Here is a 16,952-nt window from a genome sequence, read left to right as displayed (position 1 = left end):
CCCAGAAAATGGCGTTTCATTACATTCAACGCTGGTTTTTTTTAAATGGCGTCTGTTTACAAGTGCCCTGATGAAGGTGTGGTGAACCCCGTGTATCCGCGGGCCGTTTAAATCTTGCGTAGTACTCCAGCACATCATATGACGTGATGCGCACTTTAAGGGTTAAGCGTGAAAACAAAAACGTGTATACTCTTTTTACTCTCCTGACGTTAGTTCTCGAGCTATGTATTTCATTTTGGTACCAACGTGTTCGCAATAAAATTCTCTAGAAGAACATCAGTAAAAAAGGTCACGAAAGGTATAGGGATACCAGCACCAAATAAATACTGTAACTACGTAGATGACTCGCCGTGAGCGCCCAACAGCAACAAAATATTTTTACTCTTGGGATTGTTATCAACTCCACACTTGTCCTACAGCGTTAATTTTGGTATCAATGGACTCGCAATGAAATTTCCAACACGGTGATATGAATATAAACGTAGAATAATGGTCGCGGCCCACCCGCAAGGGTGTGGGAAGTGGCGGAACTGTTATCTGGTATCGGTGACGCGACGACACGTGCGATACGGCGCTTTGAAAGTTTATACTTATTTCACTGTCCTGACATTATTATTCTATGTACGTCATTCATTTTTGTGCCAATGTGTTCGCAATAGAATGTTCTATGAGCCCGTAGGTAAAAAAGATCAACAAAGCGTAAGATAGAATAGCACCAAATATAAAACCATGCTGGAACATATCAGTGAGCGTCAAACACACACAAAATGTTTATACTGTTGTTATGTTTGTCAAGTTTATACTTGTTGCACACAGTTATTTTTGGATGTACATTGATCGGAATAAAATTCCCTAAACAGAAATATACATATAATACATGATATGAGGGAAGCATTACCAGTATAAACGGCTAAAGCCACCCACCTGCAACCCGTTTGGGACACTCATGCAGACACACGCTACACCCAAAAAAAAATCTTTGAAGGTTCAAGTCTACTTACGGCAGTTTATGTGATACAGTGTTCATTCTGGTATCAAAATACTCGTTTCAGTTTGTAGTTCATGCGATTTTCAGAATCAACTGAATCGCTGGAGGTTCAACATTTGAGTCAGAGTCAGAGTCATCTGACAAAACTGTCTCGTCAAATGGCAGTGTGCCAGACATCTCGGGTTCTGATTCGGTTGCTGCTTCAGCTTGAGGTGTTGAAGTGAACAAAGGCCGCCTCACACCAGATGGTCCGGGAGTTTGCATGGCGTCAGCATAGGCAGGACCTGTGTCATCATTTATGTCTGGAGCGTGCCGCAAGTGTTGAGATACTGTTGCTATTTGAGGCCAATCTTCCGGGTCCCAGCGCAATAGGGGCCCAAATTGCCACCTCGTGGAACTGTAGCAATGTTAGCTTTTTTTGATCAGTTGTGTTGTATTTGTACAAAACAAAGGCATTATGCAATGCCATTTGCAGGAAATAAAACGTTATCGTTTTGGTCCACTTGTGAGTTTTCCTGGTAAAATGGTAATACCATTTGATCGAAGTGGTCCACACCTTTCATGAACTTATTGTACCATGCAGCCTAGTGATGAGAAAGAGAACCTCATGGCGCGCAGTTTGAAACAAACCCAAAGTAAATCGGATTAAAATTGAATTTTATACAAATATTTTTTTGAGGACATCATTTTATGTCCACATTGCGGAAGCGGGTAGGTGAAACAGGACTCCAGGTTATGTCCTGATCCGCATAAAGTGTTAAGCTGCTAAGGGGGCCTGAGGAGATTTACACGCCTGTGCGCAAGAAAAAAATTATAAAAAATTATTTCGTTTTCTAAAAATGTTAATTTGTGTTCCTGCGCACGGTGGGGGAAAAAAATCGTACGTGACATGTTTTGGCCGCAATAGGCCGAGGAAGTCTGGCAAAATGTGAGCGTTGACAGAGCGGTCGTCAGTGGCGGTCAGCGTCACCCGAGCTGACAGGTGGGAGTTGCCACAAAGATGATATTACCTAATTATTTCAATGTCTGATGTTTTCTTATTTTTTTGCAGTAATATTTTTCAATAGTGTGTAGTGTGATAGATTTATATAATAAAAGGGGTGGATCATCGCTATACTCAAAAGTATGGTGTGCATATTAGTGATTCAATTATTATGTTCATAAAATGATAAGCATAGTTTTGCTGTTATTACGCTCTGTGCACAGGTTATATATAAGTATCTGTGTGTTTTGTTCACCATAATGAACCACTAAGTTGGTATGTATTATGAGTCGAAAAGCAATGAGGACTGACCGCCACTCACCAGCCAACTACTCGTTGCCACTCCCTCAACAACGCCTCACTCACCCACTTTCTCCTCCCACTATCCTGTTTTTGCATTTATTCACTATATACAGACGTTATATAAGTATCTACATGTTTTGTTCACCACAACTGTACAACTAAGCTGATATAGTTAGTTCAGGCACTAAGAGTCGTTGCTACACACAGCTGGCGGCTGCCTCCCTCACTCATTCAAGGTCACACGCACTAAAATTTCTCCCCCAACAATACTGTTTGCAGTGTTATTACACTATATACACACACATTATATATAAGTATTTACATGTTGTATGCATCGTAACTGTACACATAAGCTTGTAGGGTGCCCAAAGAGCATAGTGGCCACCCTCTACACAACTAGACAAGTCATGCAGACGATGCCACCTCCGTCACCCAAATGGCTCCTCCCAACATCATTCTTTTGCTGTTATTACACTAATACACACATTATATTTAAGTATCTACATTTGTGTTCACCATAGAGAACCACTGAGCTGGTATGGTGAATGCAGACAATAACAGGTGGCCACACAGTCAGTAAATGATGCTATCTCCCTCCGTGCTTAAGCATTACTCCTCCCACAGCGCTAATTATCACAACAATGCTGCTATTATCACAATCCTGGTCATTTTTATCACAGTCAAAGGTCATCTGTAATACTGTCATCGCTAAATAATAGCAGTTACATATTTATTTTGACATTTTTAGGCTATGCTGTTAGCTCATGCTGCGTGCACCAGCCTTGGTTGTTCCCACAGTACTGTGGCTCTCACACTGGAGAATATTGCTCACGATTTGTTCTGGGGGGAGCCCCTACGGCTCCCCGGAGCTATCCATGGCTGATATGGATATCCTAACTATTTTGCAAGTCGATCTGGGTGGAGTTCTATCCTACCGGGGACCACGAGCCAGAACCTGGCCCCCCCTCACAGAGGCACGGGGAGCAATGGCTCATAGAAATGCACATGTGATATTGAGCATTCTATATCTGATATCGACCGGGACAGGCACCCAGAAAGGTAAGCGCCACAAAACAAACCCCCTATTCTGGTTAACAACGAAAATTGACAAATGAGTGGACAGAATTCCCCCGTAGAAAAACAAGCAAACAAGCATGACGTCACATGAGCCGCGCCACATGTCTGCGCATGTCTCGGGGGAGCTGGGGCTCCCCCTTCCCTCTCCTAGGGAGGGAGGGGGAAGGGGTAGCCCCAGACCCCTGAGCCGGCGATCTACGCCCCAGTTCCTCGGCTGATGGGATCATGCATGGTCGTGTGGATCCAGCTCCAGTCTTGTCTCAGTGCTGTGACTTGTTTTCAGTGCTGCTCTTACGGTGGTCGTGTGAGCTGGGAGTAATATTATCAGGTACTCGGGCTGCATGTGCTTAGGGTCACCTTCCCTGAGTGCCCTGTAAGTACCACCCTTGGGGCTTGGGGTTGCCTTCCACAAGTCACCTTGGGTCTACCTCTGTTGGCTTTTCGCTGCTTGGTGTTTGGCCGCCCCGAGTGTTTGGGGGGTTTTCCTCCCTTGTTTACCTTGGAGTAAGTGGTAGTTATAGCACTGGTGGGGCGCAGGGTACTGCGTAGCTAGTTTTCACCTATAACAGCGGCCGGCTCTGTTTCCTCTGGGTATGTTTTCCACTTGCATGGTTTTTCTTTTCGCCTGGTGGGGGGGAGGGGGGATGTCTGCCTTGTTTTTTCTCTTCCCCTTATATTAGGATCATTTGTGTGGTGGCACCCCCTGCTTCGCCCTCGCGAGTGGACATGTCCCGGGGGTTCAACTTTTAGCAGTTTGCTTGTTAGTTTGGAATGCCGGTTAGCAGTGTACTTGTACTACCTGGGATAACCCTTAGCAGACCCAGTCTAGGGGCCCTGGGAAACCCTGTGGGGGCTCTCGGGTTCAATGGAGGAGACCCTTGCATCCCCTCTCGCTGTGTGCGAGTTTGAGGGTTGCTCTGTCCCCTTGTCTCAGGGTGACTCGTTATTTTTGCCTCCGTCATGCTGCCTGTTGGGTTGGTGATACAATCGGCCCTGAGTCCTGCGAGCTGTGTTGCTTGTTTGTGACTCAATTCAGCCAGCTTGCTGATGATTTACTTCGGGTGCAGGCAGCTCATGCATTGCAAGGTAGGTTTAGGTTGTTGCAACGCACTCGGGTTGTCGCTTCCCCGGACGCCCTGAGGCTGCCCCGCTTTGTGTATAGGGACCCGGACTTGGGGTTGTTGGTCGCTTCGGCCTTGGTTTCGTCCGTGCCCTCTTGTTCTTCCCCTTCAGTGGTTCATTCTGTACCCCTTCTCCCCTGCTTCCGGCCCCTAAGCGTCTGAGGGCTTCGGAGTCGGGGTGGGGTTTAGAGGTTTCTGAGACTCGGGCAGTTTCGGGGGTTGCTCCTTCTGGGGTGGCTACGGAGGCATTCGAGTCGGTTCTTCCGGCCGGTGCTCCGGGTGTGGGGTTCCTGCGTGACCCGGAGTATGCCTCCATTATGGATCCTTCTTCATTCAGGTTTGGATCGTCGTGTCCTTACTGGGTGCGTTATGAGGTTCCGGGGTCATCCTGGCTTGCAGACTGCCCCTTGTTTTCGCTGGATGCTTGGGACTTGTTCTGTCGGACCCGCACGTTTGAGTGTCGTGAGGCGTTGACGGTGGTCCAGGTTTACCTGGGGGACGATTTTGAGCACCTTAATGAGTGTCTTTTCGTTCCTGCCCTTCTGCGGGATGTTGGTGCGGTGCAGCTCCATGTGCAGGTTCCTTCCCTGTCGGCTGCTCTTGTGGCGGAGTGTTACGGCCCTCTCGGGTCGCAACGGGGTTCTTACTCTGATGTTGTTAGAGGAAGTTGTATCCGACCCCAAGCCAGTAGTGGCTTTCAAGGGATGTGATCTGTGACGCAAGTAACTTAAAGGGGAAGGGAAATAAAGGCAAAAACTTAAGATTATAATTATTAAACCATCACCAAATAAATAATATAAGATTACACAGGGGGAAGGGTATTAACACTGTACACAATCGTCTTCTCCTGAAGACTCTGGATCCAAGCTCTCGGTGCTAAGTCCTCGGTGCTTTCGTGGCCTCACAACGAATCCTTTGAGAAGCTGAGCCTACCCTGGCCACAGGTCAGCCAAAACACAGGTCCACTGGGGGCACCGCCGTGGGGGCCGTCAACCACAAGTCCAGCAGGTCTGCTGGCAGGTTCCGGACCAGCAACGCTGGTCAGGCCACTCCACGAGCGATACTAGGGTAACGCCCTAGTCAGGAGCCTCGTGTGATACCACAAATCACTCTCCTGTCCTCAATACCCCAGTGGATAATCGTCTCCAGCAGTTGGTCCCGGGTAATCCTTCTACTGCCACTCCACTGGCAGGGTAACACTACAGTGTTCTTCCGGGAGGCGACTCACAGCTGCTACAGCAAAGCACAAGGTATGGGGACGGCTGCCTTGGGTAGACTGACTCAACTTCCATCACAGCAGTCCCAGGTCGACTCTGTAAGCAGACACGTCATCAATAACTGGGACACACTAAGGCACCTCACTTACAGGCTCAGACACAAACGCCCACCTATCCACTCCATAGATGGCGCTGGTGTCTCAGCACCACTTCACCAGAGGTCAGCAGCGGCTGTGTTGAGCGCTGAACAGGACTAGAAACTGGCCCTCGAGGCCAATACATCCCATCCTCGCCAGGTGTCGTCGTCCATTTGGTGGGGGTTTCGGGAGCTGACCCACAGATGGCGCAGTCGTCACTGCTCCGTGCTCGGACGCTGGATCCGGGTTCGTAACACGGAGGATTTGCACGCTTGTGGCTTTTTGGCTTCGATCCTGCGTTTCTTTTCCCTCCTGGAGCTATCTTCAGATTGGCTTGCAGAGGATGTTGAGAGGCTTGGGGCCGTTCCTGGGTCTCAGCTGCTTGGGCGTCGTCTGCCATGTTGAAGCTCCTTGCGCCGATCCTGCGGGAGGCGTTGCTGCGGTTTTTTGCTGCGCATTTCGCATGTCGTCAGGCGGTCCTTGCTTCCTCCTTGGAATCCGCTTGGGCCCTGGTTCTTAGGTTGTCTTCTCCCTTTTATCCTCTGCTTTTTGAGGCTTCTGCGGTTGAGCGTTATATTCAGGGGACTTCTTCCTCTTGCCGCCCAATGTCTGAGTTGTTGGTGCTCCGGGGAAAGCGGGGGGTTCCTTCCCGGCAAGGTCGTACCAGTGTAACACAGGGGGGGGGGGGGGGTTCTCGAATGATCTTAACTACTTTTCCTCCCTCTACCCGTATTTTAATTTTTTGTTCTCTACCAAGGGACCCCAAAACTTTTACTTTTAGCCGACCCCACGCCACGTGGTTTCAAGACGATACCGACTTGAGATTCTACAACCCGTATGAAGTGACGTAGACTTCTAGCAAAACCCTAGGGTCGCCTTTACGCTGCCACCACCAGACCTTGCAACACCGAGCAATGATCGAGGTCTGGATCGATCATGCTAATCAATAACTTTGGGGCTTGATCCCCACTAGTAACCGATACCCTTTGGATCTTAAGTGTGGAATTAATTACAAATCCGGGAATGATAATCCTGATTCGATGTTAGAATCGGCGCCCAATTCAACTCTGCCTCGTGGGGACCACGTGACAAGGACCAATTCACATACATATAACAAACACATGGAAATTAATAAAAAAAATTACTAGCTAATTAATTTATTCAAAATCTAAAACAAAATCTAAAGAGGAGCACTCCCTATCAATTTAACACTCCCTACTTGGCAATGAATTGGCTATCCCTATAGCAATAGCAACTATACCTCTATGTTGACCAGCTTGGGTGGAGTGCTGGTCTTGGGGGGAGAGGTGAGATGGTTGACCTCCCCCAGTTGATCTCGGATCCCACACTGATCTCTCCTCGCCTCGTCTGGTCCTACCCAGACCAGAACATTGTATCCTTCCGCATAGTCTAAGTTTTACCAAGTTACTAGCAAGGTTTAAGTTTAACAATTAACCTCTGTTTGTACTGAATTGATCCAGATTGGTTGAAATATTTTAATGAAGTTAAATTACACAAGCATCTTAAGGAAGGGCTATTCCCAAATATAAAATGGCTATTTGACCTTTGAGAAATAGAGGACATGGAAACCTCTTGTGACCTGTGACCGCCAGGTCACTCAAATTCTTCCGCGCCGAGGTCTAGTCATGGATAGTGACGTCACTGATGGTGACTTAAACTCATTCTCCTAATAATTAGAATACTCTTGATATTGTACCCAGTAATATTATACAATACAATTTTAATACAAAATGAATGAAGGCTAATTTCTCTAAATTACTGAATACTATAGAATGATTCATTATACGAACTTGTGAACAAAGGCGACGGTTATCCTCACCGCCAATTCCCCCAGGAGGATGCTCCCATGTGCTTGGGTCACCACACATGGTCCAGCTTCCCATTCTCCCATGTGTAGATAACCATTCTGGATAATTCTTACAACAAACCTAGTTTGTTACAATGTAATTGTAACAAACAATTACAATTGTAACTACAATTGTAATTACAATTGTAATTGTAATTACAATTGTTTGTAATTGTAACAAACACCATTGTTTGTTACAATGGTGTTACAATGTAACAAACTAGGTTTGTTGTAAGAATTATCAACAGATTCTAGCCCTCCTCTCTCGTGATCGCTGGGTTCGACCCCCGGGGGCTTTGCGTCGGCTGCTGCGTCGCCGGCTTCCTCTTTGGGTTTTTCAGTGCCTTGGCGCCTGCCCGAGCCCTTGCTCGATGTGTTCATGGACGCGTCGTCTCTCAGCTGGGGTTTTGTGACCAGTGCTCACCAGGCCGGCCAGGGGCGGTGGGGTACGCCCTTCTGTAAGGTCCACAGCACGGTGTAGAAGTTCGCGGCGTTGTGGTTTGCTCTTCAGAGGGTTCAGGTCGCCCACGGATTGACGATCCGGCTTTATTCGAACTGCTTCCCGGTGGTTCATTGCCTTAACCGACGGGGTTCGATGCGGTCCTTGGTTCTTTGGGGTTTGGTCGCTTCGGGTGACTCGTCTGCTGAGTACTTGGGGTTTGGCTCTCCTGGCGGTTCACATCCGGGGGATGTCCAACGTTCTGGCGGACGGCCTGTCCAGTTCGTTTCCCCTGTCCACGGAATGGATGGTCGATACCGACTCCTTCAGTTGGCTCTGCCGGACGTTTGGGCGCCCGGAGGTGGACCTCTTCGCGTCGGCATGGTCGAGGCGTCTTCCGGTTTACGTGGCGCCCTTCCCCGACTGCGAGGCCGTCGGGATCGATGCTTTTCAGCAGGACTGGTCGAGGTGGGGGTTCCTGTACCTCTTTCCTCTGGTTCAGCTGCTGCTCCAGGTCATGGCTCACTTGGAGACTTACCAGGGTCGAGTGGTCCTCTTGGCCCCGTGGTGGCCGGCCCAGCCGTGGTTTCAGGCGCTGCTTGCCTGGTGTCCGAATCCAAAGGTTTTTCCGTGGTTCCGCCTCTTTCAGGAGATTGGGCCGGTCCGGTACGTGACTGGTTTGCTCTTCTCCACGAGTCTTCACGTTTGGTGTTTTTGACTCGTGTTTATCACCATCTTTATGGTGAGCAGGTGGCTTCCTCGTTGGTTTCTCACCTGCGAGTTTCCTCTCGGCGGCAGTATAAAGTTTCCTGGCGGTCCTTCTGGTTCTTTTTGACCCTTCGTCGTTGTTCCTCGCTTTCAGTTCGGGTGGTGTTGTCCTTTCTCTCTTGATTGTTTCAGGACCGTCATCTGATACTTAATACTGTCTCCTCGTATTGTGCGACGCTGGCGGAGCCGCTGTAGCTTGCTTTCGGTATTGATGTTACTTCTGTGCCATTTCGCAAGCTGTCTCGGGCGTTGTTTCACCTCTGGCCTGATCATGTGCCTCCTGAGCCGTCCTGGTCCTTGGACAGAGTGTTCTTCTATCTTCTCCTCTGTTTGTTGTGGCCCCTTCGGTTCAAGATTGTTTTGTTAAGGTTCTTTTTCTGTTGGCATTAGCCTCTGGGGGTCGTGTGGCAGAGCTTCATGCTCTTCTCTGGTTTTTCATGCTCAGAGGTTTTGCTCCTTTGGATTGTGGTCTTCGGTATGTTCGTCTGCAGCCATCTCCCTCTTTTCTGACGAAGGAGGAGACTGCTGCTTTCCGAAGGGGTCCTTGGGTTGTGGATGCTTGGTTTGTCAGGCCGGGGGGTTCACCATGTGTTGTGTCCGGTTGCGGCCCTCCGCCGTTATCTGCGCCCCAAGGCTTCTGTGTCCGGGGACGTGCTTTGGGTTGATCCGGTTTCCCTTCTTCCCTGTTCGCGGGTTCGGGTCTCAGGTTGTCTGCAGGGTTATTAAATCCAGCCAGCCTGCGGTCTATCCCTGTGCCCATGACGTTTGTAAGTTTGCTGCTCTTGCTGCCGTCTTCGGCAATATGTTTTGGGCTGACATTCGGGCTCGGGGATTTTGGCGGTCGAACAGGGTCCTTCCTGCACACTACCTTGTGAACGTTTCTGGGCCCAGTCGGGCCTGTGCTGCTTTAGGTCGGTGGATGCAGCTCGTTGTCTCGTCTTAGCGTTGAGGAGTGGAGCGCCGACCACCTCCCGGGTAAGTCCCCTTGGTTTTCTTTGGTAGTCTTTGGTGAGGTAGCTCCAGGGAGCCGTAGGGGCTTCCCCCAGAAAACCAGCGTTGAATGTAATGAAACGCCATTAACTCACCAAACGTGGGTGTGTTCCGGAGGCTCCCCGGCATCCCTCCCGCCCTCTGGTCGGCGTTTTTTTCGCGTTTTTTTATATCCTGCCTCTGAACTAGGGCGAGGATCACCGGCTCAGGGATCTAGGGCTCCCCCTTCCCCCTCCCGGGGAGGGGGGAGCTACGCAGACATGCGGCGCGGCTCATGTGACGTCATGCTTGTTTGCTCGTTTTTCTTTGGGAGAGTTCTGTCCACTCGTTTGTCAATTTTCGTTGTTAACCAGAATAGGGGATTGTTTTGTGGCGCTTACCTTTCTGGGTGCCTGTCCCGGTTGATGGCAGATATAGAATGCTCCATATCACGTGCATTTCTATGGGCCATTGCTCCTCGTGCCTCTGTGAGAGGGCCAGGTTCTGGCTCATGGTCCCCGGTAGGCTAGAACTCCACCCACATCGACTGATGCAAAATAGTTAGGGTATCCATATCAGCCATGGATAGCTCCGGGAAGCCTTCGGGACTCGCCCAGAAAATGGCGTTTCATTACATTCAACGCTGGTTTTTTAAACATGGGGTCTGTTTACAAGAGCCCTGAGGAAGCTAATGTGAGCCCCGTGTAGCCGTGGACCATTTGATTCGTGCCTGGCACCCTATGGTGTATACGCCATGCACACTGTGGGACATGTTACTCATGGCGTATATATACGCCATGCACAGTTTAAGGGTTAAAAGTGAGGTCTTCTGATGTGATTTCTCCTAAATCTTTTATAATTCTAAATCTCAATTGAATCCTAAAACACACATGAACTTCTACAAGAGTGGATATGTTATAACACAACCTGATATCATGCAGTTATGTACTAAGGAGTCTCACTTATTTGAATAGGATAATTTAAGGATTTCTCAAGATTTTTATGATAAATTTATTTTCAGGTCTCAAACTGAAGCAGTATCAAGTAGATACGTGGACAACCCGTGAACAGTTATGTCTTGCTTCGGCTGTAATGCGCAGCGGGGACCAAAACTGGTACGTATCTGGACACTTGTTTTGTTTTAAGTGTTAGGTTGCAGTACAGGTAGTCCTATAAGTATCATGTGGATGATGATGAGCATTGAGAGAGAGAGTATGTAAATTTATTACAAATGAGAAATGATAAGTTTGTGACTAAGATTTATGCACATGCAGCTGAAAGGTGGAAGCAGGTAACAAAAAATCAGCATTGAATGTAATGTAACGCCAGATTCTGTGTGTGCCCCGGAGGCTTCCTGAAGCTTTCCCACTAATATAGTGCTATCCTATTTAGGGTCATCAGTCACAGAGTTCTTGTTGCCTACCAGGGACCAGAGCCAGAACCTGGCCCCCTCAGAAAGGCACAGGGAGCAGTGGCCTATGAACACTTTACATTTAAAGTATGTCATACTTGCCATCGACCAGTGAAGGCACCCAGAAAGGTAGGCGAAACAAAACAGACCACTGTCTTGTTGAAAATTGTGACCTATGTCCTCAAAATAGCAAAAGACTCCACCAGAAAGAAAACAAACAAAGCAACGCTTTGTCCAACTAGCCCGTGCTCGTTAGCGCCACCACCTCTACCCGTGGCAGAAGGGGAGGCGGCCCGGGTTAGCTGGGCTACCCACCCTCCAGTTCTTGAATGATGAATGTTGCCGACCGAAGGGAGGGAGGGAGGTGGTCAGGGAGCCTCCGGGGCTCACCCATCAACTGGTGTTTTATAACATTCAATGCTGGTTTTCTGTGGGGAGTCCTGTCAGCTCCCTGAAGCAAACTATCCCACAGAGATGGAAAAACAGGAACTTACCCGGGTGGCAGCAGCACTATAGCTCTCAAACCAAGGTGCAAAGACCGCGACAAGGACCTCAAAGTAACACCCAATGCTCCATGAGTGCTTTGGCCCGGGTCCATATTATGGCCAGGAAGGAGTGACTGGGCGCCAATCCTTAACTGTATGGTTCTGTTCACCCAGCAGTGAATGGGTACCTGGTTGTTAAACGATTTGACAGGTTGTATTTCAGGGAAAATTAAGATTAACCACTGCACTGTACAGAGCACCATGTGGCGATGGATGCCTGAGGCCTCCACTGATAGTCTGTCATTTTGAAAAAAAAATCCCAGCATGCCCCACCGTCGCGGCGAGCCTCAGTTTCAAAGTAGCTACCATATCTGATGCATCATCGAGCTCCCAGTCTACGGTCAGCCGCGGTGTGAAAAACGACTCAAATATTGAAATACAGGACATATTGTTTGAAGATGAACATATTTGTGACAATGGAGACTACTGACCTTAGAAAGACCGTACACAGGTGTCGTCTGACAGTAGTGATATGGACAATGAGGTTAACGATGTGGAGAATGTGTACAGTACACGCGCCTTGCCCCGCCTCCCATGCCATCCTAGGTCAACACCAATGGATGTACTGTCACCATCTGTGTCACCTGATGTGAGCCTACTGAGTGATAGTATAGGTGATGAGTCATTTTCTGGGTTCAGCGACATGGCTCAGATTGGCATAGGCTCATAGGCAGTGTTGATGAACCGAGTGCAAGTGGCTTTGGTGTTAGTAGGCAGAGTTTTGCTGTGCCAGCAACACGCCGAGGCAAGCACCAGCGTGTCACGCGGCCTGAGGACAAAGACGACAGTGTCCCCTTGACATCAGGTGTTTGTGGTAGGCCTGTACAACGTAAAACAGCCTCATCTAATGCCATACTCATACGCAGCTCTAGCACAAGACGACGGAGCCATATTGTTAGGGCCTGTTCTGGTGGGGCTAGTGCTCAGGTAGGCTGTGCTGTTGGCGTCAAAACAAAAAACATGGGTGTACTTGTGTGATTGTAACAATTTTGTCCCACAAATTCCAGCATTTAATGATACTGATGTTGGTGTGACACCCCTTATTCTCCTATACTGGTGATGATATGGCTAAAATTTATTATTGCATATTTTGATCAGCCATTTATGGAGCATTTCGTTGCAGAGGCGAATCGATACATTCTGCAACTCATTGCCTCTGGAATTTTACCTGCCTCTAGAATGACACATTAGTAAGACATGACTATTAACACTTTCGCGCACCCCGCCCGCCACCCCTCAACTGTGCGATATGGGACCCAGGGTGTCACGGGAGCGCGCGTAAATTCTGAAAAGTGTATACTCTCTTCAACTTTGTCACCTTAATTCTCGTCCTACGAGATTAAATTTTGTATCATTGTGTTCACAATAGAATTCTCTACAGCACTAAATGCATATAAACTCCAAAAGCCCGGCTAATTACCCGCAGCAAACAGAGAAAGTGCGAACGAGTTTCCCAGGAGCACGCAAACGCGATAAAATGTTTTCGCTATTTTCACTCTGGTCACCTCAATTTTCGTCCTAGGTCTTTCATTTTGGTCTCAATGGGTTCACAATAGAATTCTCTATAGGAACATTAGCATATCAAATAAAAAACCTGGTCACGCTCCAACCGCCGACGAGTTGAAGACGGGCCACGCGTTAGCCGCAAGTGAGCGCTCAGATGCCTTCCAGCTACACTCCCAATTCCCGCCCTTTTCAAGCCTTTCTTTCGCAATTTTCTTCCTGGAAGGGCCTTGTTCATGATCACTATCCATCGTGGAGTAAGCGTAGATAGTTTCTAAAGCCGCAGTAAGAAATATAGCCACGGAAAATAGCCGAAATGTTCACACGTTTGAGATGCGAGGGGAGGCAACATTGGTCACAACAGTGGAGCGAAAACAATGGGCCCACGGCGTGTGCCAAGCCGCCTGAGGGCCACGAGGCTCAACAAAGAAAATGGGAAGACATCGGCGCGCATTTTAAAAACCAGTCCCCAAAAAATCGGATAAAAACCTGATTTTTGGCGATTATTTAAAGTGGATGACGCAATGCTGCGTCATCCCCGGTATTACCGCCAGTAAACGGATGACGCAATGCTGCGTCATGCCCGGGCGAAAGTGTTAAGGAAATTTATGTGTTTTTAACATTGTGCATGATGATGAAGCATGCAGAAAAACATGCAATCCAGGATTATTGGAACAAAGACAGCCTTGTTCCAACCTCCTTGTTCAACAGGTACATATCACGTGACAGGTTCCTGCTGCTTCTCAGGTGCCTGCACTTTGAGAACAATGCTAATGAAGAAAGACATGACAGATTGTGGAAAGTGCGGAAGAAATTTAGTGAAGTGAGAGGAAAGTTCCGTGACTACTGTATTTTGTACCAGCACAGAATGCCGTAAAAGATGAATCGCTAGTTCTCTTCAAGGGACAACTGGCTTTCAAGCAGTACATTCCATCAAAGCAGCACAGGTTTAGACTAAAGTTCTTCGTGTTATGTGACTGCAAAACTGGTATTGTCATGGACATGATACTGTATTTAGGTACAGACGTTGATATACCAGGTCAAGATCCACACAGGTTTTCAGGCAGTGTTGTGAAAACACTCATGGAACCATAGCTGAACAAGGGACATATTCTCTACACGGACAACTACTATACCAGCTCCATGCTGGCCAGATTTCTCCTAGACCACAACACCGACCTATGTGGCACTGTCAAGGCCCACAGGAGGGAAATGCCAGTGTTTGGCATTTGGTACTGGAGGGTGAATGCCAGCTGAGAAAGTGTGATAAAATGTTATTCGTGCGCTGGAGGGACAGACGCGAGGTGAATATGTTGACAACTATTTACATGCCATGTAAATAGTTGTCAACCATGTTATGCCATGTTGGACAGTGGCAAAGTCAACTTTGCAATGGGAAAAAATGTCTAAACCTGATTGTGTCATTGACTACAATGTAAATATGCATTTAATAGATAAATGTGACATGATGGTTGGTGCTGTCGAGTGCATGAGAAAATCTGTGAAGTGGACCAAGAAAGTGTTTTTCCACCTTGTTGATGTTACAGTGCTGAACTGTTTCAACACGTATCTTGTGAAATCTGGCAAGAGACTACCTATCTGTACATTCAGTGTTACTGTAGTATCGCACCTACTGGTAAAATATGGGGTGGAGGGCAGTGTTGTGATGCGTGGGGTGCCAGCAACAATGCCTCACACACTTCCTGATACTCAAGTGTAAAGATTGCCTTGCTGTATACAGTGGCGCCTCGATTAATGAGTTTTATGCTTTCTGGCACCGAGCTCGTCATGTGGAAAACCTGTTTTGCGAAATAACAACAAAACTGTTGTCAGAGGTGTCCGAGAACCAGCAAAAACGCTCGTTAATCGAGCGATAGCTCGTCAGTCGAGACATATTTTCTGTGAGTGGCTTGCTTGTTACTCGAAATGCTCGTAACTGGAGCCGCTCGTCACTCGAGGTTCCACTGTATAAGCTTGGTTATATGCCAAGCACAGAAACATGTGAAAAGGGTAAATGTTCCTGCGTTGGGTGCAAGAACTCGCTTAGTAGAGAACGGAAGCGAAGATCCATCTACCCTTAGTGCATTGAGTGCAAAGTTTTCTTGTGCTACGTTGACTGCTTTAGTGATTATCACACACTTGCACAGTTCTAAGTGTTTATAGTGTTGTATATAGTCTGTGATTGTGTACAGTGTGTAAATAAGTTGTAAGTGTAAATAATTGAACATGTAATATAGAAAATATGAACAATGTTTGTGGAAACATTTGTGATACATGTAACACAGTTTCTTTGAACAGTACGGATGTTCTACTGCCTTATTATTGTAAACCTGTTGAATATACATATGATTAACCAGAAGAACAAAAGAAATGCATTTGTAATTATGCGGAAAAAATGAACATAAAAATATTTGTGGCAACTCGCTCTTGTTGAGTAACAACTCAACTCTTGCAACTCGCTCTGGTAATGCGACTGCCTCCAGGAGTCAACGCCATGGGCGACCACCAAGCCGTGACGTCACACGCCATTTTCTGCATACTACAAAGTAAGTACATTTGTGCAATATTTTCATTATATGTGATCAGGGAAGGGGCTTTTCAATTTTTGAATGACAAAAAAATTTTTTGCATAGAATTTATTTTCGGTGCACCACGGGTGTGTCATATTTTAAAGCAGCACAGCATGGTGGTTAACCCTCAAACCGCTAGGGGCCCAAATGGAATTCACACCCACAGGCGCAACAAAAAAAAAAAAATCCAAAAAATTCTTTCGTCTTATAGAAGTGTTCATTTTTGTTCCCTGATCACGGAAAAAATAACAAAAAAATCGTAGGTGGCATATTTTAGCCGCAATAGGGTAGGGAAGTGTGGCAAAAAAGGGGTGTTGGCAGAGCCTTCGCCAGACGAGGTCTACTCCGCCCGAGCTGTCAGACGGCAGTTGCCACAAATATATTATTACCTAATTATTTCAATGTCTCTGATTGATTTTTTCTTAGTTTTTTTGCAGTAATATTATTCCATACAGTGAATTGTGGTATATTTATATTATAAAATGTGTGAACCATCGCTGTACTCAAAATTATGGTGTGCATATTAGTGATTCAATTATGATGTTCATAAAACAATAAACAAATAGTTTTGCTGTTGTTACACTACATACACAGGTTATATATAAGTATCTGCATGTTTTGTACACCATAACGAACTACTAAGTTGGTCTTGTGAGTCAAAAAGCAACGAGGAGTGACAGCCAAACACCAGCGAGCCACTCATTGCCACTCCCTCCCTCAACATCACCTCACTCACCCTCATTCACCTCCCACAATACTGTTTCTGTATTTATTCACTATACACAAACGTTATATATACGTATTTACATGTTTTGTTCACCATATCTGTACATCTAAGCTTGTATAGTGAGTAAAGGCACAAAGACGTAGCTACTCACACAGTCAGCTGATTGGCGGCCGCCCTCAAGGCCAGACGCACTAATATTTGTCCTCCAACAATAATGTTTGTGGTGTTATTATGCTATATACACACATTATATATAAGTATCTACCTGTTTTATTCACCATACCTGTACAAATAAGCTGGTATGGTGCCCAAAGACCATAGTGGCCAT

General features: G+C 47.0%; 1 protein-coding gene across 3 annotated transcripts in view; it reads left to right on the top strand.

The window, feature by feature from the left end:
* Window positions 1–16,952, top strand: part of LOC123774997 (bromodomain-containing protein 8) — a 341,469-nt gene that overhangs the window by 18,462 nt on the left and 306,055 nt on the right. For all 3 annotated transcript variants that reach the window (XM_045769702.2, XM_045769701.2, XM_045769703.2), the window contains exon 2: window positions 10,890–10,983. In XM_045769702.2, coding sequence (XP_045625658.1) covers window positions 10,890–10,983 — 94 coding nt within the window. The remainder of the gene's footprint in view (window positions 1–10,889; window positions 10,984–16,952) is intronic.

This window comes from Procambarus clarkii, chromosome 92, assembly GCF_040958095.1.
Source record: "Procambarus clarkii isolate CNS0578487 chromosome 92, FALCON_Pclarkii_2.0, whole genome shotgun sequence".
Lineage (NCBI taxonomy): Eukaryota > Metazoa > Arthropoda > Malacostraca > Decapoda > Cambaridae > Procambarus > Procambarus clarkii.
Note: the sequence above shows the minus strand (reverse complement) of the source record. Positions and strands in the feature narration are given on the sequence as shown.